Below are 25167 nucleotides of genomic sequence, written 5' to 3'. Positions count from 1 at the left end.
AAAGGCCATTGGTATAAAATATCAGTTACAATATGTAAACTGGTAATTAAAAGTCCTAGGAAAATTCTAGACTGGAATTTCAAACAGCTAGCTTAACAATAATTAGAAAAGAATAATTGCTGGAAACTTATATCAGGCTAAACTTTATCATTTTGGGAGGCAGGATTTCTACACCCATTGTAACTTAATTTTGCCAAAGGGTCTGACAAAAATCTCAAAGATACACCTGTGAATACAAAAATGAAGTGGTGTCTAGTAGCTGTAGGTGGATTTGAAGATAGTTGAAATACATACTCAAAAAGTTGTCAGTAAATCTTTGTAACTGGAAATGAATGTCTATACTAGAGTATCATGATGAAGTCAATCTCTTACTCGATTATTTTCATCAATGACTTTAACGAAAACAGAGATCATGCTAATGATATTTAAATATGCCACATACACTTATACTGAACACATACTACCTGAAAGAAAAATTCAAATTTACTTTAGCCAATTGTAGCAGTAAATTAGGATTCCCTGGTGGCTCAGTGCTAAAGAACCTACCTGCCAATCAGGAGATGTAGGTTTGATCCCTGGGTCGGGAAGATCCCGCAGAGGAGGAAATGGCAAACCCACTCCAGTATTCTTGCCCAGAGGATCCCATGGACAGAGGGGTCTGGCAGCCTACAGTCCATGGGGTCGCAAAGAGCTGGATACCACTGAGCAACTAAACATAGCAATAAGTTAAAAGCAATCAGATGAAGTTTAAATGGATATATCTTTCCTTTTCTCATTTGCCTTTCACTTCTCTTTTCTCAGCTATTTGTAAGGCCTGCTCAATAAACCATTTTGCCTTTTTGCATTTCTTTTTCTTGGAGATGGTCTTGATCACTGCCTCCTGTCATGAACCTCCATCCATAGTTCAATGGACTCAATGGGCATGACTCAATGGACTCAATGGACATGAGTTTGAGCAAACTCTGGGAGACAGTGAAAGACAGGGTAGCCTGGTGTGCTGCAGTCCATGGGGTCGCAAAGAGTCGGACATGACTGAGTGACTGAACTGACTGAATCAGATGAAATAAGCTACACTGTAAAGACAGTCCTGCATTTATATTTCACAACTAATTGTACAAACAGAGGAGACAGAAGGCCTATTTAAACAGCAGTATTATTAAAAAAAAAACCTAAGAATCTTAGTTGATTAAGAGCTTACTAAAAGTTGACATGGTACTAAAGAAATGAACACAGTCTTAAGCTGAAGAGCCGTCATGTAAACCTCAGTGTCAGCTGGACCCCCTGCTCTATGTAGAACTGCAAAATGAAGCCTCAAGGCCAGTTTCTCCACATGGGGGTGACAGGTCAGGGCCCTGTTCTGACAGCTTAGAGTTTCCTGAAGTTTTCTTCTTCAAACTTCCATCGGCCTGCGTGTTCTCGAGTCCTTCTGTGAAGTCTCTCATTCCAGAAGCATAACTCAGCCCCTTCACTGACTGCCACAAGAAAAGGGTTCCTGCCGAGTGCTGTGAATTATTAAGACTATATGGAAGATCTGGAGGGGTGCAGTGGTGTCAAACTACAGAGCAGGGGGCTTCCATCATTTCTCTTTGAATCTTTCTTCCTCTCTTCCTGAACACCTCATCCTCCTCCAATCCCCGCATGACCTTGTCTCACTCAAATTGGTTCTGCACATTCCAAGCCCACTGGGTTCTCAGCGTCCCCCTTCAGAGCTGTTGTGGGTGCAGGCTCTTTTCTCCATCTTATGACATTCAGACCACAGAGGGTATTAGGCCTACTGCAGTCACACTGGGGGACCACGTCTCGAAAAACAGGCGCAGTTCTCTGAGGTCAGTGACCCCATGGAAAATGCCAAGAAGATAGTGAAGATGGAGGCAAGCGGACCAGAGAGCAGTGAGGGAAGCAGGGATGTACCTTAACCATCAGTCACAGAAGAGGAAGCGACCTCACAGCCTATGAAGTCCATTCTCCCTCCTGAACAGGCCTGTTTGCTACTGTACCTCTGAGATGGTCCTCTCCTTCTGCTCCTATATTCCACTGACTCCAGCCCTGCCAGGAGCAGAGAAGTCCAACTGGGAGATGATGGCTAATTTCCAGCTTTTGAAGATAACAGTCTGAATGAATGAGCACGGAGCCATGCTATACTTCCCCAGAGAGGAGTTCTAGGGCTGATGAGAAAGAACTGTCCAGCAACTATGGCCCCCACCAATGGACCTCCCTTCCTCATCTGCAGATGCCTGTGAAGGGGTGAGAGAAAGCCTCTGCCCTGGGTGCGAGGTTGGCTCAGATACCCTGGAGTTCTCGTGCTACCCTAGGGCCCTATGGTTTAAAGTACTGAGATCCTCAATTATCATCTCTTCTTTATCTACTCAACTGATTGTCCTTGAATTTTAGAGCTCAGTACGCAATTTCTAAAGGTTTCTGTAACCAGGCTCTAGACAGCTCTGCAGCTCTTGTTTTTTTCTATAATATGGTTGTTGATGTCTCCCCTTTATACTGATTAGATTTCCTACAAAGCCCTTTACAGAACAATTTCTGCAATTTTCAGGCCTATAATTGTCTCTAATGATGAGCATTAGAAAAGGACACTATGGATAACTTTTTTAAGTACTAGAAATTAAAATACCACAACTTAGGGGCACGCTTTACTCAATCTTTGGAAGAAGGAAACTTAAGCTTTAGCAAAAACTAAAGTTAGAATATTCTTAATTTAACTGACTTAGTCTATAAAATCCTATTTACATGGTAGCATAGCAAATGTATTTCTTCAGGGCAGAAGCTTCCCAGAAGAGAAATATTTCCATGCAATGTATTTTTGTCACCTATACACTATATAAGGGATTCTGTTTTTTTCCTTTGAACTTTAATTTCTGTGATTCTACTGTGGTGAAGAGCCTCATCAATCTAAGTCACTCCTTCTACAGCAGTACTCCCTTGCTCTTGAACAGAACATTTAAGTATTTCATTCGTGTCTCTTGTGATACAGAACCTACAGATGCTGGGAGACAGTTGATATATACCAAGCAAAGGTTTTGTTACAAAAGTAAAAAGAAAAAAAATCTTTTCATTGTCTTGAAAAGGGATTTTTATCTCTGGTTTCTCAACAGATGATGCAAAACGAGGGGTTCTAGAACTTCATTTCAAATGCTAACCCTTGCAAGCATCTCCATAAACTAACAGTCATATCTATCTTTATATTTATAAAATATAGGTATCTTTTAATGCTTGATTTGTCTCTCATCTCACATGATGACGGTAACACAACAATAGCTATACTGAGAGCTTATTCTCTGCTAAAGTCTACGCGAAGTGCAATGATGTTAGATGTAGAAACTTTTATTTGGCTGTGCTAGGTCTTAACTGATGCACACGAGCTTTCTCTAGTTGCAGCAAGGGGGGCTACTCTCTAGTTACAGTGAGTATCCTCACTGGAGTGGCTTCTCCTATTGGGGAGCACGGGCTCTAGGGTGTGCAGGCTTCAGTAGTTGTGGTGCATGCGTTTAGCTGATCTGGGGCATGTGGGATCTTCTTTGACCAGAGACTGAATTTGTGTTTCTTCCATTGGCTAAAGGAAATTGGCTCCAGGACTAAAGGAAATCAGTCCTGAATATTCATAGGAAGGACTGATGCTGAAGCTGAAGCTCCAATACTTTGGCCACCTGATTTGTAAGACCTGACTCATTAGAAAAGATTCTGATGCTGGGCAAGATTCAAGGTAGGAGGAGAACGGGACAGAGGATGAGATGATTGGATGGCATCACCAACTCAATGGACATGAGTTTGAGTAGGCTCTGGGAGTTGGTGATGGTCAGGGAAGCCTGGTGTGCTGCAGTCCATGGGTTGCAAAGAACTGGACACAGCTGAGCGACCGAACTGAACTGAACTCCTCCACTGGCAGGTAGATTCTTTCCCACTGAGCCCCCAGGGAAGCCTTAGATGTAGGCACTATTACAATCCCCCTTTTATAGAAAAAAGAAACTGAAGCCTAGTGGTTAATTCACCTGCTCAAGGTCACAAAGCTAGTTAAGGGGCAGTTAGGAGTTGCAATTTCATTACCTGATTTGAGAGCCCACTCTGCTAACCATGACTGTTTAATTCCTTCAACGTGGGACTTCCTAGGACACAAACTTGAAATATCTGCCCTTTATTGGCTAACTGTCATTTTCAAAACGAGAAAAGTATAACACAATTTCTTGGCAACTGACACTTTACTGACTGAAATGAAACAAGCCTCCTCAGCCTGTCCCAAAACTGTTCCTTCACCTGTGAAGCACTTCCTGAATGTCCCCCCTCCGATTTGCCCTTGCCCCAATTTATCCCAACTCTTCGTTTGTGTGTGACTCAGATAATTAATCATGCTTTGGCTTATTTGAGAACTAAGACATCTATACAAGTAGCTCTCATGCAAGATAAAAATAACTACTGTTTGGGCAGAAACTGAATGCCCTGTAGCACACCAAGCCTTGCATATTGTCAATATTCAACAAACATATCTCAAACCCAGTGAAGTGCTGAGGTCATGGCTTGTGTGCTTCAAATGAGCTCTGCCCTCTGCTCAGGATCTTGGAACTGACTCACTAAAAGAAACCATAGGAATAAAATTGACTAACACTTTAATTATTTAAATGAGATAACTGAAGTACAGAGAGGTTAAATGATTGGCTCAAGATCACACAGCTGGTACTTGCAGAGGAGAGACCTAGCCCAGCACTTCCAATTAGGCTCATATCTGAGTTATCATCTGTTCATCACCTCCAAATGCTTTGTAGATTTCTTTTCTTTCTGTTCTAAAAATAAAGGTTAGGTAAGAATATGGAAGCAAAAAAATCTCTATGTCCTTCCATGACCTCAGAAGAGCAAGAAGGGATAGACAGTTCATTTTTTAAAAAAACTTACGCTGACAAACACGGTTATCATCGAGATAGTGCCCAGGGAAGCAGGTGGTACTGCAGGTGCCAAGGTGGGACAGAACACGGCCAGTGTCACAGGAGGAGCAGGAGAAGGGACCCCTGCCCTGGCAGGTCCTGCAGGAGGAGTGACATTCTGCAGAGAGATGAGACACAGAGCGAACCCGTGAAGCCAAATTCCCTTCCAAAGCAGCACACTCAGAGCCACTAATAAAAGCTCCAGCACGGAGAGGGTTAACTGGTCTGCTTCACTGCCCCCTGCACTGGCGTGATGCCCCCCTGCACTGGTGTGCTTCTCGCTTTCTGTCTCTCTCTCTGGAGGTTCAAGCCTTCTCAGGTATGATCCCCAAGTGAAAGAAGATCACGGGGCACCGCCAGCTCCTGCGTCCAGCACTTACTCACTTTTACAAGCTCCTCTCTCCACGAAGTACCCAGAAGGGCAATCAGGGACACAGCGGTCCCCCAGCAGCAGGTTCCGGGCATTCTGGCACTGCAGGCAGATGCTCCCGGTGTCGCGGAGGTCGGCTACACAGTGATGGCACAGAGGGTGGCAGTCTGGAAAGGACAGAGGGGAACAGAGAGAAGGCACGGATGCTATGAAAGCAGCGTCTCATTTCTACATTGAAAGGTAAAAGGGATTGCAATGACCACTGCTGCAGCGCAGACAGCTGGGGAGTAGCCTGAAGGCAGTGTGTGCATCAGTAAAGTAGAAGCCTGGGACCTGTACAAACGGTGTGTTTGAGGATTTTAGCAAATGGCCAGGCCCAGCACAGCAATTGAGCCTTCATTCCTTTCCAATTGAACAGCCTTCAAACCCTAAGGCCGCCTGTGATAGATACTTGCCAGGAGTATAGAAAGAACTGTCAGATAACAGAAACAGTCCATCAGATCAACACAGAGAGCTCTGAGAGCCTCGTTCACAGAGCTTCTTAGTATGCTCAGTACCTCCACGAGGCTCCATCTCCCAAAGGGGTCTTCCAGAGTCAGCTCTCCAGTCTCAGACATTGGGGTGAGAGGATTAGGGTTAGTTGATAATTGAATTGGGGGAATTTTTCATTCCTTAACTAGAGGTAGGAGAAGGCAAAGGCACCCCACTCCAGTACCCTTGCCTGGAAAATCCCACAGACAGAGGAGCCTGGTAGGCTGCAGTCCATGGGATCGCTAAGAGTCAGACACGACTGAGCAAGTTCACTTTCACTTTTCACTTTCCTGCACTGAAGACAGCAATGGCAGCCCACTCCAGTGTTCTTGCCTGGAGAATCCCAGGGATAGGGGAGCCTGGTGGGCTGCCATCTATGGGGTCGCACAAAGTCGGACACAACTGAAGTGACTTAGCAGCAGTAACTAAAGTTAGAGTTTCCTTGGTGGCTCAATGGTAAAGCATCTGCTTGCCAATGCAGGAGATGTAGGCTAGATCCCTGGGTTGGGAAGATCCCCTGGAGATGGAAATGGCAACCCACTTTGGTATTCTTGCCTCCAGAATTCCATGGACAGAGGAGCCTGGCGGGCTATAGACCATAGGTTCCAAAGAGTGAAACATGACTTAGCAACTAAACCACAACAAAGAGGTCAAGTTACAAAGAAGAGTTAAAAGTCATAGGATTATATATCTGGGACGGCCAGCACTCTTTCTTGTTCTCACCCATATAACAGTCCTCCTCTGACTAGAGAACTTGGATGTATGTAGCTCTCCCTATAGGTGAAAACGTCCTCTGTCCTACTTTAAGTGGTAATAATGCTTCAAGTCTCATTTACTACCCTCCATCCCAAGGATGGAAGCCACAAATTATAAATTACCCCTCAAAATGAAAAAGGAGTAAAGACCTAGGAAAATAAAGGTCTGGTTTATATGGTCTATCTTCCCCGCCAGGATTCAAAGCACTGTTTGCAGTCACTAAAGCACCATTCAGTAGCCAGGTATGTCTTATCATCCTAAAGTCTTGTAGACAGAGACTGTGATTTCTAGAAATATTGAGACTAAAGAATCCTTGTCAATAAAACAAATTGCTTACCTCAGTTGAGAAAGTATCTGCCTGCAATTTGGGAGACCTGGGTTCAATTCCTCGGTCGGGAAGTTCCCCTGGAGAAGGAAATGGCAACCCACTCCAATATTCTTGCCTGGAGAATCCCAGGCAAGAATGGACAGAGGAACCTGGTGGGCCACAGTTCATGGGATCGCAAGTTGGACACAACTTAGCGCTTTCTTTCCTTCTTTGTTTCCCTCTAAGCTTCGGTGACACACTTTCTAATTGCTGATCACCTGAGACATATTCTATGCCAAAGAAGAGATGTTAACTCCATACCCAGCACCCATTTATCCATACAAGAAGTCTTTCTGGGGCCTCTGCAGTCACTCCAGAAGTTGAACCTGGAGTGTCCTCCTCAAAAACGCCAACTTTTTTATAGCAGTACATAAACGAACAGCCTCTGACCTTTCTCTGAACTTCAGGAGTTTCAAGTTTCTGGCAGCCTTTTGCCAATATTAGAAACGATTCTTGATATCCTAAGAGGCAAATTAATCCCCATTACAGTCCTTCAGTAGATTATAAAGGAAATGATGGGTGTATCGAGAGAAATCTGATAAGGAGGCTATTTCCCCCTGATTCAGTGTATGGCTTCCACACAATTCCAACCTTTTGTTTTCTTTTTTTGTGTTCTCTCCTCTCGGTGCCAGGAGCACTGAAAAGTCGCTGGAGCAGATGGAGGTGGCTCTATTGTATGATTACCTTAATGGGTGGGTGCAGGTTAGAATTGGAAACCCAGGAAACAGGACTGACTCAAGGCTCCATTGTCTGAAAAGTCTTGGCCTCTTCCTCTTCATTTAAGCCAGTGCTTAAGAGAGTGCCGGGCTCAGGTATGCGTCAACGAGATCTGCAGGTGTGCAGCGGTCTAAAAACTAGTTGCCTCTAACTGAGGCTTTCTCCAGCATACAATTAGAGAAAGGAAAAAGAATAATCACCAAGGCGATGCTTTGAAAAGAAAGTAAGCAGATCTCTTGAGTATTTTGTGGCTACAATAAACAAATATTTATGGATTTGTCTGATTGTGTGGAACTCTAGAAGCTGTTTGAATGAATTGTGTGATGTGTATGAAATAATTCTAAAGGCAGCTAGAGCTAGTTCACGCTCTCATGAAAACTGCTTTTTAAAAATATGTTTGTTTTTATGTATTTATTTGGCTGCACTGGGTTTTAGTTGAGGCACATGGGATCTTGTTCCCTGACCACGAATTGAACTTGGGTCCCCTGCCTTGGGAGCACAGTCTCAGTCGCTGATCCACCAGGGGAGTTCCTCGTGGCTGCTGCTTTGAAACCACTTCTACTCAGAACCCGCCCTGCCACCCTCCCAGCTCCTCCCAGGTTATTTCACCCTCTACTTGATTCACCCCATCAACCATAAGCACCTTTGTTTCTTTCCTGTCAACCTCTTTTTATTTCATCTCGTCTCCCCTCCCAGGATGAAATGGCTAATTCCTCCACCCATATTTTTTGATCCAATACTCAACATTATATGAACATTATGGCAACATTATTGCATCTTTTACCCCCATCTCTCTTCATTCTCCCTGACATCAACCTCCAAATGTGTTCTGCGTTAGTTACTCCCCCCAAAACTTTTCTTAACAGCCATTCCATCTCTTGCCTTCCCCTCACCACCCAACTATCTTGCCTCCCTAACTTCTCACCGCACTGTTATCTGCCTTCCGCCTCCACAATTCAGCTGTTACTGCTCTTGAAAAGGGCTCTGACCACCTCCTAATGACCAGATGTAATGGCCTCCTCTAACTCCTGTACTGCGTGCTGTACTCAGTCGTGTCTGGCGCTTTGCAGCCCCATGGACTGTGGCCCACCAGGCTCCTCAGTCCATGGAATTTTCCAGGCAAGGATACAAGAGTGGGTTGCCATTTCCTGCTCCAGGGGATCATCCCGACCCAGGGATCAAACCTGTGTCTCTTGAGCCTCCTGCATCACAAGGTGGATTCTTCACCACTGAGCCACCTGGGAAGCCTAACTCACCCAAAATGTCTGTAGCACATGGCCCTTCGGATCACCCGTCCTCCTTGACCTCCTTTCCCCTCTTCCTGTGCTTTGTCCTGGGGCTCCTCTCAGTCATTCTCTGCCTCTCATTGCCTGAGAAGTGTAGAAACGCCTCACAACCCTCAGCCTCTTCTAGCCCCCTAACTCTCATTTGCCAAAGGTCTTAGAATCAGGCATGGCTGTTTGCATCATCTTGGTCTGGTAAACAGCTACCAAAAGCCTGTGGAAAGGGCCCAAGAGTTGCATAGCAAGGGAATGTGAAGTGGTACAGCCACTATGGAAAACAGGATGGAGGCGTCTCAAAAATTTAAAAATTCTACGTCTGCATATTTTTCTGAAGAAAACAACACTAAATTGAAAACATACATGCACCCCTATTTTCACCGCAGCGTTATTTATAAAAGTCAAGATATGAACGCCACCTAAATGTCCATCTGTAGATGAATGGATAAAGGAGATGTGGTATATATATTCCCAATGGAATACTACTCAACCCTAGAAAGAATGAAATGTTGCCATTTGCAACCACATGGATGGACCTTGGGGTATATGCTAAATGAAATAGGTCAGATAGAGAAAGACAAATACCATATGACTTCACTTACATATGGAATCTAAAAAGCGAAAAAAAAAAAAAAAGAGAGAGAGAGAACATAAAACAGAAATAGAGTCAAAGATGGAGAAAACACAGAGATAGTGGCCAGAAAGGAGAGTGCTGGAGAGGGGATGAGTGAAACAGGTGGCGGCGAAGGACAGATACAAACTTCTAGTGACAAAATAAATAAGTAATGGGGATAAAATGTACAACATGGGGAATACCAGCTATAATACCATAATAACTTTGTATGGTGACAGACGGTAACTAGACTTATCGTGGTGATCATTTTATAATGTATAGAAATATCAAATCACTATGTTGTGTACCAGGAACTAACACAGTGCTGTAGGTCAATTATATTTCAATTTAAAAAAAAAAAAAAGGAGAGAGTTGCAGAGACTTCAGAATTACTCAGGGCTTCTGCCTCTCTCCATGGCTCCATATTAAGCCTTAAAGAGGCATGGAATCAATCACCAGACACACCACAATGCATGATGAAGTGAGAACCCAGAGGCAAGGAGAAATCAATGAGTGACGCCTGAAAAAATAAAACAATCAACCGTACATTACCCAAAGCATCACATTAATCCAGGTTAGTTTACAGTTTCACATTATACACGAGACTGCAACTACTTGAGTTTGGAAAGTTGGACTCTTTTGGTGCACTACCTGTTACTTCAGTTTAGTCGCTCAGTCACGTCTGACTCTTTGCGACCCCATGAATCACAGCTCGCCAGGCCTCCCTGTCCAACACCAACTCCCGGAGTTCATTCAAACTCATGTCCATCAAGTCGGGGATGCCATCCAGCCATCTCATCCTCTGTCGTCCCCTTCTCCTCCTGCCCCCAATCCCTCCCAGCATTAGAGTCTTTGCTTGAGGTGGCCAGAGTATTGGAGTTTCATCTTTAGCATAAGTGCTACCTGTACTCATTCCTTATTCATTTATCCATAGCTTAAAAAGTCATGCTGGAGGCTTCCCAGGTGGTGCAATGGATAAGAATTCACCTGCTACTGCAGGAGACACGGGTTCGATCCCTGGTCGGGGAAGATGCCACGTGACGTGGAGAAACTAAGCCCGTGCTCCACAATGATGGAGCCTGTGCTTATGCCCTAGAACCTGCGCTCCACATCGAGAGAAGCCACCACAGTGAGAAGCTCATGCGCTGCCACAGAGAGTAGCCCCTGCTCACCGCAACTAAAGAAAAGCCAGTGCAGCAAGAAAGGCCCAGCACAGACAAAAATACATAAGTCAGATCATTTTTAACAAGTCATCCTGAACACCCAGTCCTAGGAATAGACTCACCCCAAAACAACTGTCTGCTCGAGTCCTGTGTTAATGCATGTGTGTACTGTGCAAAGTTGCTTCCATCGTGTCCGACTGTTTGTGATCCTATGGACTATAGCCCACCAGGCTCCTCTTCATGGGATTCTCCAGGCATGAATACTGGCATGGGTTGCCAAACTCTCTTCCAGGGGATCTTCCCCACCCAGAACCTGTGTTTCTTGGATCTTCTGCATTGACAGGCGAGTTCTTTACCACTAGCACCACTGGGGAAGCCCTCCTGGGTTGTTAATGTTAACAGCAGTAGTAGTGAAAGTCACTCAGTCATGCCTGAATCTTTGCAACTCCATAGACTATATAGTCTATGGAATTCTCTAGGCCAGAACACTGGAGTGGGGAGCCTTTCCCTTCTCCAGGGGATCTTCCTAACCCAGTGATCAGACCCAGGTCTCCCACATTGCAGGTGGATTCTTTACCAGTTGAGCTATAATACATTCCTGCAAATCTTTCTTCCTAAATCTGTCTTATAACAATCCAACAGAAGACCACATAAAACCAATACGCTCTCAAATCTTGCTGTGGAGTCAACCTGAAGGTTGACTGACTTTTATTAAACCAACTAGAAAAGAAAATTAAATTCCTAAAACCTAGGAAACACCTTTGTCTTAAAAGGCTTGAAGTCAAATTATAGGAAAGAATTCCTTGGGAGAGCTCAAAATGAGTTATGATGTGCAGGTAAAGAAGCCAGAAATCCGAGCAACAGGGCTTGAGGATTAATTCCAGTGTCCTGACTACAATCAGAAAAGCATTGTTCCCACAGGAAGACTGCTCAGGGGTGACAGGCTACAAGCGGCCAGTCCCCCTGGGCACCACCTGTAGGCAAACTTCAGGCTCAAGCCTGGGAGCCCACTGTGATCTTCCACACTGAGAGGGGCTGAGTGGGGCTAAAGACAGGGAGCTTACAATTTTATTTTTCTGACTACAAAGTGAGCCATGGAAGAAACTATGAAAAGCATTTTTATAAAGTATAAATAAACATAAAAATCCCCCTACATAAATCTTTCAGAGTAAATAGCTACTCACATGGACCTTTTTCTCTTAGTTCTTTTTCTGTACAATTTTCCCTATATAGATTTTTACAAAGATGCTGCTGCTGCTAAGTCACTTCAGTTGTGTTCAACGCTCAGCGACCCCAAGGACTGCAGCCCACCAGGCTCCTCCGTCCATGGGATTTTCCAGGCAAGAGTACTGGAGTGGGGTGCCATTGCCTTCTCTGTTACATAGATGAGATTCTACTAAATGTTGTTATATACTAACTTTTAAAAATTTAATACCATATAATACTTTTTTTTACTCAATGCCATCATTTCCATATGTCATTAAGGGATTCTTCATAAACATCATTTTTGGGGACTGCATAATATTCTAGCACTGAATAAACCAAATTTACCATTTTCTTTAAAAAAAATTATTTTTAGCTGTGTTGGGTTTTAGTCACAGCACAAGGGCTTCTCTCTAGCTGTGGGTGAGAGTTCAGTAGTTCAGTAATTGTGGCACATGAGCTTAGTTACTTGAAGGCATGTGGGATCTTAGATCCCTGAACAGGGATTGAACTCATGTCTCCTGCACTGGAAGGCAGATTCTTAACCATTGGACAACCAGGGAAGTCCCTTATCATTTTTCTTATCCTTGATCACTTACTTTCAATTCATCTACTTTTATAATGAAGGCCAAGATAATTCACTTGTGCTTTTTAGATTATTTCCTAAATGACAGTGTCAGTAAGTACAGCTAATATTATTATTATAGCTTACATTTATCGAGCTTTGAATATACATCAAGCACTATATTAATTATCATAAATGCATAATCTCATTTGAAAAGATGAGGTAGGCAATATTATTATCTCTATTTTAAAGATGAGGGAAGACTCAAAAGTTGTCATTTGCTCACACTGACTCCAGATCATACACTTTTAGCCACTACAGTCATGAAACAAATGTGAAATTCTCAATCAGTTCAGTTTAGCTCAGTCAGTCACTCAGTCGGGTCTGACTATTTATGACCCCATGAATCGCAGCACATCAGGCCTCCCTGTCCATCACCAACTCCTGGAGTTCACTCAAACTCATGTCCATCGAGTCAGTGATGCCATCCAGCCATCTCATCCTCTGTCATCCCCTTCCCCTCCTGCCCCCAATCCCTCCCAGCATCAGTCTTTTCCAATGAGTCAACTCTTTGCTTGAGGTGGCCAAAGTACTGGAGTTTCAGCTTTAGCATCATTCCTTCCAAAGAACACCCAGAACTGATCTCCTTTAGAATGGACTGGTTAGATCTCCTTGCAGCCCAAGGAACTCTCAAGAGTCTTCTCCAACACCACAAATTTCTGTCCAACTGTTTCATCATAACTTTGCCTGCACTAAGACATTTTTAAAAAATAAAACAACCTGGCTAATTTGGCTGGTGAAAACCGCTCTTACACAGTCGTTTTGATTCAGATTTCTTTAAGTGAAGCTGAACATGTAACAAATCTTTCTTTCAAACCATAAAACTGTTCAAATGTCTCTTGTACTCATAGAGCTTTCACTATTGTGCAGGTGAGGATCCAAGATACAGGATGACAGTTGAGTATCAGATATGTGCAATTAGACAGTAGGTTGAGATCTCAACCAATGAATTCTTTCCTCATCCACTGCATCCATCCCCCATTGGACATGGGGGAGCATGGGCACCACATGCTCCTGGAGAAAATTAGCAGAATCAGACCAGCACAGATGCCAAATTCATGGAGCCCAGGGAGCAGGTGAAAGATAGAAGAAAAAAGAAACTTAAATGTGGAACTGGAATAAGGAGACTCACACCCTTCCCCACCAATATGACCCCTATGCTTTCCACCTCGGTACCCCAGCCTAGAAAAACCCTTTGAGCTGGAGAGGAAGAAGGAGCAGAAAGACCCTCCACTTTGCCCCTCTGCTCCCCTCCCTCCCATGGAATAGGTTGGAGGTAGCCAAGTAGGATATTCAAGAATACAACACTAAAGCAGACTTAGCCTGTGCTTCTTGACTTTAAAGAGGGTTGTGCCCAAACTGAGTCCTGGGTCCTAAGGCAATAGAGATGGTGGCAGAGCAAGGTGAGCAATGAGAGAGTGTAAGGCAGATGCTTAGACACGGGACTACCTTGAGATCACTGCAAACTTCTGTAAAATGTAAACGAGACAAGCACAAGGGACCATGGAAGTCTCTGACAGGCTCAGTCCAGGAGTCAGGGAAGGCTGCCTTTGAGAGGCTGAGACAGGAAAAGTCAGTGGGAGTTAGCTGTGAGAGGAGATGAGATGGGGGAGGGAGGTTGGAAAGGTCCCAAGAAGAAGGAAAACATGCAAAAACCCAGAAGCGCAACAGAACAGGATGCTTTCAAGGAACTGAAAAAGGTTCTATACACTCGGATGTTGAAGAACTACAAAATTGCTGCTCAGGACCTGGCTATGCTAGTTTTGGAATATCTTGTAAGTCAGGAAAAAGAGTATGAATTTAGTCTCATGGCAACTGGGAACTGGTCTGTGTGTCTGTATTCTTTGCCAGTTTGTCTACTGAGGTCTCTGTGTTTTTACTACAGATTTAAATGAGAAATTGTATGAAAGGTAACAAGCAGTGGCAGAAGACATGAAAACCACAACCAAGAAGCAACAAGCCAAGAAAACCGCCACACGGCTGCTTTCAACACAAACTTTAATGGGAAGAAGAGAGGGCTCCCTAGGCTTCTGCCTCCTCCCCCCTTCCGTGATATTCATAGAAGACGCTTCTCTGTTGACATCCACTGCTGGCCTGCTGAGGCTTATGCTAGAGTAGGCATATTAAGAAAACTAAGAATACTGTTGTGTAAGTGTATAAAGGCTGTCGAGACTGGGAATGGAGACCTTGGGTGTCCTTTGAGAAGGAAAACCAATATACCAGTGGTTTATCTTTCAGACATGACCAGGGAAGACTTTTGAGCAATCTGCCAACTTCCAAAATGCCTTTAAAATTTACAAAGTAGAATTTGGCTAAATCAGTGGTAGCTAGTTAGGGAGCCCTTGTTCAGTCGCTAAGTCGTATTTGACTCTTTGCAATCCCATGGATTGCAGCATGCCAGGCTTCCCTGTCCTTATCTAGATAAGGGAGCCCTTGTCTATATGTTAAATGAAAGAAAAAAATATTGGAGTGAAAATATCAGGAAACTGTGGGGAATTTGAAGGCCTGGGAAAAGGTTGACCTGGTCTGCACCACCTGGTTTGCAATTTACTTCAGGCCAAGAGGAACAGGGCGAAACTTGGCTGCATGTGTGGCAATTTACAACTGCCCTGTCAGAACAATTTGAGATAATGAAGAGAGAAATCTCCCCATGGCCGGCAGATGCACTAATTATACAATCTAAACATAATTAAGAGGTGCTATGAGCCCATCTCCAGACACCACAGGAGGTGACTATGTGTCCCAGGGAACTGCTACCACACTAGTCACTTCATGCACAATATAATCTATGGGGCATATTTTTTTTTAAGAATTAAGCTGATTTGGAGGCCAATCTTGAATTCTTCTTAGTAGGTGGTGACCATCTGACAAATCCTGATTCAGATTCTTGCTGGACTCACACTGGTAGGAGCACAACATCTTTTTTTTTTTAATTGGAAGACATTTCTTTACAATGTCATGTTGGTTTCTGCTGTATAACTTGAAGCAGCTCTAAGAATACATATCTCCCCTTCTTTGTGAGCTTCCCTGCCACCAATCACTCCCCTCATCCTAATCCCCCTAGGTCATCAGAGAGCCCGAGTTGAGTTCTCTGGGAACACAAGGTTTTAAGGTGTCCTTAAAAAAGCCAGTATTGTCAGAGAGGCCAACAAAACAGCAAATTCCTCTGTAGTCCTCCTTATCCTACCTCCAGTCCCATTCCTCCCTACAGGTGATGTCTGGAACAAGTTCACAGGATACCTCAGAGGAAGTTTATATTGTCACTGCTTAATTTGTACCAGAACCACAGTTACTAACTAGAGGAATTGAATTCCCAACCCACCAATCTAGGAGCCTCTGCAAGGATTAAAGCCCCATCTGTGCGGGAAGGCATTTTCAGCTGACCTTCCAGTCTGTAATCAAAAAAGGAGACTAACCTCAAATATGTCTAAATGGTGAGCGCACATCCCTTAATTGCTTAAAAACAGCGCAGTTCAGGAGGCCGTCTCTCAAATCCTCCCACTGCTCCTCAGTAAGTAAATCCTTGTTTGTCACTACTTCAATTACAGTAAAGAGTCTTTAAATAAAAGACTCATTAAGCATGACAGGGAGAGGAGAGAGACCCCAGATACATTTACATGTAGCCTGTTTCAGATCATACACATTACCTCCGTTACAGACTTAATATATCACTATTTATTAAACAGGTGGAGGGAGGAGGGTGGCTGGAATTCCAGTTATTTGTCTATGTGTCTGCTTGCTCACAAACCCGTTGAATTAGCATGTTAAACCCACAAATTAATGAACACATTATAAGGGAGCCTGGAAGCGGAGTATCGGCTGGTGCTGAAATAAATACATTTCTTATTTTTAAGCAAGCAGTGGATTCCATTTGTTTTTCTAAATGTGCACAGCATGTGCACATGCTAAAAATGTAAATACGTAAAAAATTAATATTTTGACTCAGCAGTGGCAATATCCTCTAATACTTCATCCTGCTGCTGTGAGGAAATTACATGCGGTCATCACGGTGAGAGGCTTTCTTCAAATCACAAAGGCTCTGCTTTGAGGATCAGTGAGGATTACCCACAATCATGATGGATGGAAGCACATGGCAGTGAAATGACTTATTTCACGTCTTTGGAGCCAAGTCAAAAAAGCTTGAAGATATTAAAGTAAATGTGTACTGTCAAAGCAATGGCTTTGCATGTTGGTTTTATGGGGCCGTGACTCCTTAGCTGATAAATAATGGACCTATAAAAATGTATTTAGATACACAGTGAGGCTTTTAATAATGTCCTGTCAGTCGATTAGGTTCTTAATGCAACTGCATTAAACGTGTTTGGAAGCTGTTAAAATAATCAGAACTTGTAGCTGTTCCTCATCAGGCAGGAAAGAAATGATTCCATGCTGAAGCTCAGGGTCCTCGAAGTGTGTATGGATTCTGAATTTGGATGCCACTTTGAAAACTGATGGGGTTCTATTTATGAGACAGGCATAGCAGGAAGCCAGAAAATAACATTCAGATGGCAGAAGTAAAAGAAGCACCCTCACTTCCCCTTTGGAACATTACTTTGGACCTAGCCCACCCATCAGTCAGTCCAGCCGCTCAGTCATGTCTGACTCTTTGCGACCCCATGGACTGCAGAATGCCAGGCTTCCCTGCCCACTGGAGAAGGGAAGGGCAAACCACTTCAGTAGTCTTGCCTTGAGAACCCCATGAACAGTACAAAAAGCCCACTCATGAGCACTTATAGTGTGCTCTGTTTAGGGTTAGCTCTGAGTTAGTACAAAAAACAAACAAATAAATAAAACTTGCCATTTTTCAGCATCTGTGGCTACAGTTTTACCCTGGGAAAAACCAATAAAGAAACAGCAACAAAGCCCACTACTGTAGACAGAGCTTAACGTTATAGGACAGTGATTTCTGCCCAGTGTTGACAAACTTACAAATGTGGTGAGAAGCCTGGGGTAGCACCCACAGAGCCAGGCAGCTAAAAGAAGGAGGGAGCGAGAAGCAGCGTTAGATGTAAGAGTGAAGCTCCTTCCTCAGGTATGATGCAAGTTCTTGCTGCCAACAGGGGAAATAAGCACCCTTCCTGTCCAAGTATCCTGATGCCTTGTATCTAACCTCCCTTCCCTCCAGTTCATGTTTTAATCTTGCCTTCCCTCCAAAATAGAAAAAAGTTCACTTCAATAACATCTCCGGGATGCCTGTTGGGCATGAGGAACTATGGAAGCTACTGCGGCAGACAGAGCATTGAGTCAGTGAGACCCTTCCCTCAAGATGCTCAGGACAAGGTCCAATGTTAGAAGAAAGCCACGCCTAAAATACAACTGAAGCTGAAGCTCCAATACTTTGGCTACCTGATGTGAAGTGCCAGCTCATTGGAAATGACCCTGATGCTGGGAAAGAATGAAGGCAGGAGAAGTGGGTGACAGAGGATGAGATGGTTGGATGGCATCACTGACTCAATGGACATGAGTCTGAGCAAACTCTGGGAGACAGTGAAGGACAGAGAAGCCTGGTGTGCTGCAGTCCATGGGGTCGCAAAGTGCCAGACATAACTGACAACCGAACAACAATAAAATACAACTGGTGTCTAAGGAGGACCAGAGAATTGTTTATCCAAAGGAAATAAGACGGACTTGAGCTTTGCAAGATGTGGCGGTGACTAGAATGTGAAAGAGGGATGGGAAGGAAGCAGGTGTAACTCAATTTTAAATTATAATTATGATCAGCTCCTTTGAACAATGCAAAGGTTAATCGGAGTATAACTTGTAGTCAGCCCTCTGCATCCCCATTCCTCCATGTCCTCAGATTCAACCAACCACAGACTGTATAATACAGTAGTATTTACTAGTGAAAAATATCTGGACACAAGTAAACCCATGCAGTTCAAACCTACCTTGTTCAAGCATCAACTGTACTTACTTTTGAATTATACTGGTGAAACATCAGTAGTGAATGAAGAAGAGAGTCAGGAGAAGGAAAAAAAGTACCACCTTTGGTAGAGGTGGAGCGGGGGTTCTTTTGTGCTTTTTGAGTATATTGTTCCTGTGGATCAAATGTTCAGACCCTTCTCAAAGGAAGGCATGAAGGAAAAGGTATTTAGAAGAAGATACAGAGACACTCAAGGGGAAGAAGTGAGGAAGTTTCTTCTGCTGTCATTGTTTTTACGAGATTACATTAATCTTCCAAACACAGAAGAAAGCAGAGATATAAACTGGTGGGAGTGAGAGTTGTGGGAAAGTGTAGGGAGTGTATATGGAAAGGCCATGGTGGGCAAGGTGCCAAAGCCTCAGCAAGAACTATAAGTAATACTGTTATGGAGAAGAGACGGTCCTACTGGAACTAGATTGGGTCATGAAGGCTGGCGACCCAGGGTTCACATGTGTGCCCTCTGAAGTGGTGCTGCTTCAAAGCCCAGTTCTACTGCATACTAGCTGTGGAACATTGGGTAAGCTGGTTAATGTCTCTTACCTTAGTCTCTTGGGTTACAAGATGGAAATGTTACTAATCACAGCTCTGACCTTCCAGGGGCACTGCTAAGTTAAGTTGCTTCAGTCGTGTCCGACTCTTTGTGACCCCATAGATGGCAGCCCACCAGGCTCCCCTGTCCCTGGGATTCTCCAGGCAAGAATACTGGAGTGGAGTGCCATTTCCTTCTCCAATGCATGAAAGTGAAAAGTGAAAGTGAAGTCTCTCAGTCGTGTCCGACTCTTTGTGACCCCATGGCCTACCAGGCTTCTCCATCCATGGGATCTTCCAGGCAAGAGTCCTAGAGTGGGTTGCCAGGGTCACAGTCAGGATTAAATGAGACAATGTATGTGAGAAGTCAGTACATAGTAAGTGCTCAATAAACATTAGTCATTATTGTTAATCTGGGGCCAGCCCAATCAGGATTGCCATTGATATTGATGATCACACTTACATCTAAGTCATGATTTTTGCCTATTACATGTAAATGGAGAGATTTACATGTGTAAAAAAAGCAGGTAAGTGCAGCCATAGCAACTTTTCTGTCTTTAGTACTTAAAGACAACCTGTGGAGCCTAAATTCAATGGTATTCTTTACACATAAGCAGTCAAACCTTCTCTACAATTCAGGCCCTGGCTTGTAGTTCTGAAGACAAAGCAATCCTAACTTCATTGGGAGCCCTGCCAAGTTGAAGACTTTTAAGTAATGTCATTTCCAAGGCTAGGTAGATATTGTTTAGTAAAAGTCACAAAAAGGAGAAAATACAAACTGCTGTTCTTTAAGCATAGGTCATGTTCTTTTTTTCCCCAAAAGTTCAAAGAAAAGAAATGCCTTGAAATATTCAACCATTTTTCAGCAGACAGCACAGTCCCTTAAATAAAACAAAAACTGAGAACAAGGGAGAGACAATCACTGAAAGTTCCAGAGAGAGATTGGATTTGCGTCTCTTAGTTCCAGCAATAGGAGATAGGGTGACAGATGAGAAATAAAAAAAGAATGTGCATTGCCAGAAAAGAAGATAAGGAAAATGAAGAAGGAAATGTTAAAAAAATAAGAGACAAGAAAATTGAAAAAATATAGAAATTGAATAGGGCCAGATGGAATGAAATAGAAAGTGAAACAGAAGAGATAAAAAGCAAAAAAATTTTTTTAAAAATGGGTTGCACAAGAAGATTCTTGGTGTAATCACCATAGGACACACTGAAACGGGACTAGACTAAAGTAGATGTTAGGACACCAGAATCACATCATTCCAACATTTCTTGATCACCATCTATGTGCTGATTAGGCAGCAAACTGAGCTCTATTCCCACTTCCACAGAAAGGTTCCTTGGGATGATCAACTGAAAAAGTTAAGTGAGAAAATACTCTAAAAATTATAAAATTCACCAAACCACACCATTATTGCTATTAATAATAACATGAAAAGCAGATCTCATCCCAGGTGAAACCTTGGAAGTCATACTTAACTCACCAAGCGGTAACTCTATCCCCTGCTGGTTACTGCCCAGAACCACAGCAGAAAAACTAGCCAATCAAATTAAGTTACACAAATATAATGGAATGTTATTTAGCCATTAAAACTACAATTATGTGGATTCTTCCGATGACTTGCCAAGACACGGAAATATACAAAGTGATACTTAAGAGAAAGACAAAGAAATACAGACATGCCTCATTCTACTGTGCTTGACCTAATTGTGCTTTGCACCTGTGTTTTTTTTCTTTTGCAACCTGAAGATTTGTGGCAACTCTACTCTGTCAGATAATGGTTAGCATTTTTTAGCAATGAAATATTTTTATTTAAGGTATAGTCATTGTGTTTAAGACATAAAATGATCGCGCACTTAATAGACTACAATATAGTGTAAACATAATTTTTATGAGTACTGGAAAACCAAACAATTTGTGTGACTTGCTTTATTGTGATAGTCACTTTATTGCAGTGGCCGGAAACCAAACCCACAACATTTCAAAGGTGTGTCTGTACATAGCTGCTGATTACAACTATGAAAAATGTGTGTATTTAACCACTGGAAAAGATTAAAGTACATGTGGAGTAACACAAATTATTGAATTTTAGTATGTGTTAATGTTTTTATTTAAAGTTTATTCATTTAATACAGATATATACAATATGGAGGTTCCCTGGTGGCTCAGATGGTAAAGAATCTGCCTGCAATGCAGGAGACACAGCTTTGATCTCTGGGTCAGGAAGATCCCCTGGAGGAGGGAATGGCAACCCACTCAAGTATTCTTGCCTGGAGAATGCCCATGGACAGAGGAGCCTGATGGGCTACAGTCCATGGGATTGCAAAGAGCTGGAAACGACTCAAGCAACTTGGCAAGGGATACACTATATAAATCCACTGCAATCTTAAATGACTTCCTTAGCGTTTAAAACAGACCAAAAAATTCCTGAAGCTTTCCCCAATAGTGCTGCTCCAACCATCTTGCCATACCAGACTCTGAGGATCCACCTTTTAATCTACAACCAGAAATTTTCTTGAGTTCCTATTATTATATTTTGTCTCATCAAGTAGGACAAAATGGTTAAGCATTGGGCAAAAAGTTCGTTCATGTTTTTCCATAAGCTCTTATGGGAGGGGACTTCCCTGCTGGTCCAGTGATTAAGAATCTGCCTTATGGCTCAGGGGGTGCAGGTTCAATCCCTGGTACTGGAACTAAGATCCCATGTGACATGGCACAACTAAGCCCACCAGTCACAGCTACTGAGCCCATGCACCCTGGAGCCCTCACCACAACTAGAGGGAAGTCTGAGTGCAGCGACTAAGACTCAACACAGCCAAAAATAAAATTAAAAATAGGAATAATTTTTTCAAAAAATAGATCTTATGGGAAAACCAGAACCAACTTCTGGCCAACCCAGTATGTAACTTCTGGAATCACTCTCCAGGTTAAAATCTTGGCTCTATCTTCCAAATTTTGTCATTTTGAGTAAGTGACTTGAACGTGTCTTCAGCTCAGTTTCCTCATATGAGAAATGGAGATCACATTAGTACCCACCTTGGAGAATCACTGTCACTATTAAATGGCAAAATGCATTCAAAGCAATTAGCACAGTGCTTGTCACATACTAACGGGTTTCCAGGTGGTGCAGTGGTAAAAAATGGGCCTGCTGATGCAGGAGACACAAGAGACTCAGGTTCAACTTCTGAGTCAAGAAAATCCCCCGGAGGAGGAAATGGCAACCTGATCCAGTATTCTTGCCTGGGAAATTCCATGGACAGAGGAGCCTGGCGGGTTACATCCATGAGGTTGCAAAGAGTTGGACACGACTGAGCAACTGAGCACAGTACTGCACTGTCATATACTAAGCTCTCAGTATAGTCACCTATTACTAGACACCATGAAAAGACCACTCACAGAGAACACGAGCCAGTCAATGCCAAGTGGTTCGAAATCCTTAGAAACAATCAGCATACCTAAAAATGACAACTCAGGAGCTGCGAAAAGCAGGCTGGTCCTAGAAGAGAAGGAATCTGAGCAAGGCCAGAAGGGATGGATGGGTAGGATTTTGATGATGAAAATAAAGTACTAACTGTTACAAGTTTTAGCGTGTGCCTTTTTTCTTCTTTCAGTTTACAGTCCCAGGAGCAGCTACAGCAAGATATAGGAGAGTGCCAACCTTCCTCACACGTATGTGTGCATGCTCAGTTGTTTCAGCTGTGTCTGACTCTTTGCAACCCCACGGATCGTAGCCCGCCAGGCTCCTCTGTCCATGGGATTCTCCAGGTAAGAATACTAGAGTGAGTTGCCATGCCCTCTTCCAGGGAATCTTCCCCACTCAGGGACTGAACCCGGGTCTCCTGCATCTCCTGTACTGCAGGTGGATTCTTTACCACTAAGCCACTGGGGAAGCTCCCACACCCCACACATAGAAACTGCTCTAAAGCAGAACTGGCTCCCACATCTCTGGCTTCAAGTCACTTTACCTGGAAGCAGAGAACTGGAGCACTGGTTTCTACAGGGCTCTATCCCACCCAGTTTTTAATGATATTCAAGTTGAACTGTTTCTTTTTTCATCACTCAGTGTTCCAGTTTTCACAGCTTATTTCGCAATAAGGATTTGTTGCTCTTTAACCTGTGCATTGCAACTGTTTCACCACACTTCAGTGTCCTCTTTAGGAAATGATTGACAGTAATTGGGGAAAATTGTGGAAGGGACTCAAGAGGTTTTGTTTTGTTTTTAATGATTTGGAAGAAAAAAGATATTAACAGGTTTTCTAATTCGTCAGCTCAGATTAAGAGAGCAAACACTTCTCAGACCCAGCATTAGAGGAAAATTACTGATTGCTCCCTGATGCTCTTCAACAGTTTAGAGAGTGGCAAGCCTAAGCAATCTCGGGGCCCCCTCTGTTCATCCACAGAGAAAACAAGGAAGAAAGGAAGAGAGAGAGGGGCACCAAGGGATGGAAGGAAGGAAGTTTGCAATCTGAGTGCAGCTTGAGCATTTCATTTGACCTTGAGGAAGTGCCAACAAATTGTCCAACATACTAACACCAGCTAGTGCTGGGCTTCCCAAATATTGTTCTGCAAAGCACTGGTTAACTCTGGGAGAAGCTATAATAAATCGAGAGGAGGGATGCAACCTCCTTCATTTCAGAGATTCACAATGTACAATTGCTTATTTAAGGTTTTGAGAAATTCCATAATAAAGAAAGCTGCTTAACCTTACTTAACCAAGAGTTTGCCAAATTTATTCAGCCAGGAGACATGTTTTCATGCCACACCTATTAACCATTGCTTTGAACTCAAGTACTGGAATACAATATGAAAATTCTCAGAGTAGTAGTTCTTCTCTGATGCTTATCTTCTTTTGCTTACATTCTGGCACAGATTTATGAGAAAACAAACCAGCATTTAAAAAATTACTGCATAAACAAAATTTTAATCCCCTAGAATTCTGCCATCCTGACAAATCAGCTATTTAAAATTTTGCAGTCTTCATAGAAAACAAACCTACAGCTACCAAAGGGGAAAGGTAGGGAGGATAAATTCAGAGTATGGGATTAATACACGCACACTACCATATGCAACATAGATAAACAACAAGGATTTACTGTATAGCACAGGGAACTATATTCAACATCATATAATAAACAATACTGGAAAAGAATAGAAAAGCAGGCAATATGAATATATATATCAATAATCACTTTAAATGTAAATGCATTAAATGCTCCAACCAAAAGACACAGACTAGCTAAATGGATACAAAAACAAGACCCATATATATGCTGTCAACAAGAAACTCACTTCAGACCTCAAGATACATATAGGCTGAAAGTGAAAGGATGAAAAATATATTCCATGCAAATGGAAAGCAAAAGAAAGCTGGAGTAGCAGTCCTCATACCAGACAAAATTGACCTTAAAATAAAGAAGATTACAAGAGGTAAAAAAGGATACTACGTAATGTTCAAGGGATCAATCTAAGAGGAAGACATAACAATTGTAAATATCTATGTACCCAACATAGGCACACCTCAATACATAAGACAAACACTAACAGACATAAAAGGAGAAACTGACAGTAACCCAACAATAGTACGGGACTTTAACACCCCACTCACACCAATGAACAGCTCATCAAAACAGAAGATTAATAGGGAAACACAAGTCTTAAATGATACATTAGATGAGATAGATCCCATTGATATCTTCAGGACATTCCATCCAGATGCAGAAGAACACACCTTCGTCTCAAGTGCACATGGAACATTCTCCAGAATAGACCACATCTTGGGTCACAAATCAAACCTCAATAAATTTAAGAAAATTGAAACTGTATCAACCATCTCCTCCAATCACAATGCTATGTGACTAGATATCAATTACAAGAAAAAAACTGTAAGAAATACAAACACATGGTGATTAAACAACACATTTCTAAATAACCAACGTTACTGAAAAAATCAAAAGGGAAATCAAAAAAATTTCTAGAAACAAATGACAATGAAAATATGACAACTCAAAACCTATGGGATGCAGCCTAAGCAGTTCTAAGAGGGAAGCTTATAGCAATATAATCCAAACAAGAAAAACATCGAATAGACGACCTAACTTTACACCTAAAACAACTGGAAAAAGAAGAACAAGAGAACCCCAAAATTAGCAGAAGGAAAGAAATCATAAA

General features: G+C 42.7%; 1 protein-coding gene across 1 annotated transcript in view; it reads right to left on the bottom strand.

Annotated features, from left to right (window-relative positions):
• Positions 1 to 25167, bottom strand: part of FRAS1 (Fraser extracellular matrix complex subunit 1) — a 317287-nt gene that overhangs the window by 174221 nt on the left and 117899 nt on the right. The window contains exons 20-21 of the mRNA XM_068974976.1: positions 5307 to 5459; positions 4894 to 5040 (exon numbers count right to left, since the gene is read on the bottom strand). Of these exons, the coding sequence (XP_068831077.1) occupies positions 4894 to 5040; positions 5307 to 5459 (300 nt within the window). The remainder of the gene's footprint in view (positions 1 to 4893; positions 5041 to 5306; positions 5460 to 25167) is intronic.

The sequence above is a fragment of the Capricornis sumatraensis genome, chromosome 7 (genome assembly GCF_032405125.1).
Source record: "Capricornis sumatraensis isolate serow.1 chromosome 7, serow.2, whole genome shotgun sequence".
NCBI lineage: Eukaryota > Metazoa > Chordata > Mammalia > Artiodactyla > Bovidae > Capricornis > Capricornis sumatraensis.
This window is presented reverse-complemented; position numbering and strand designations above follow the sequence as displayed.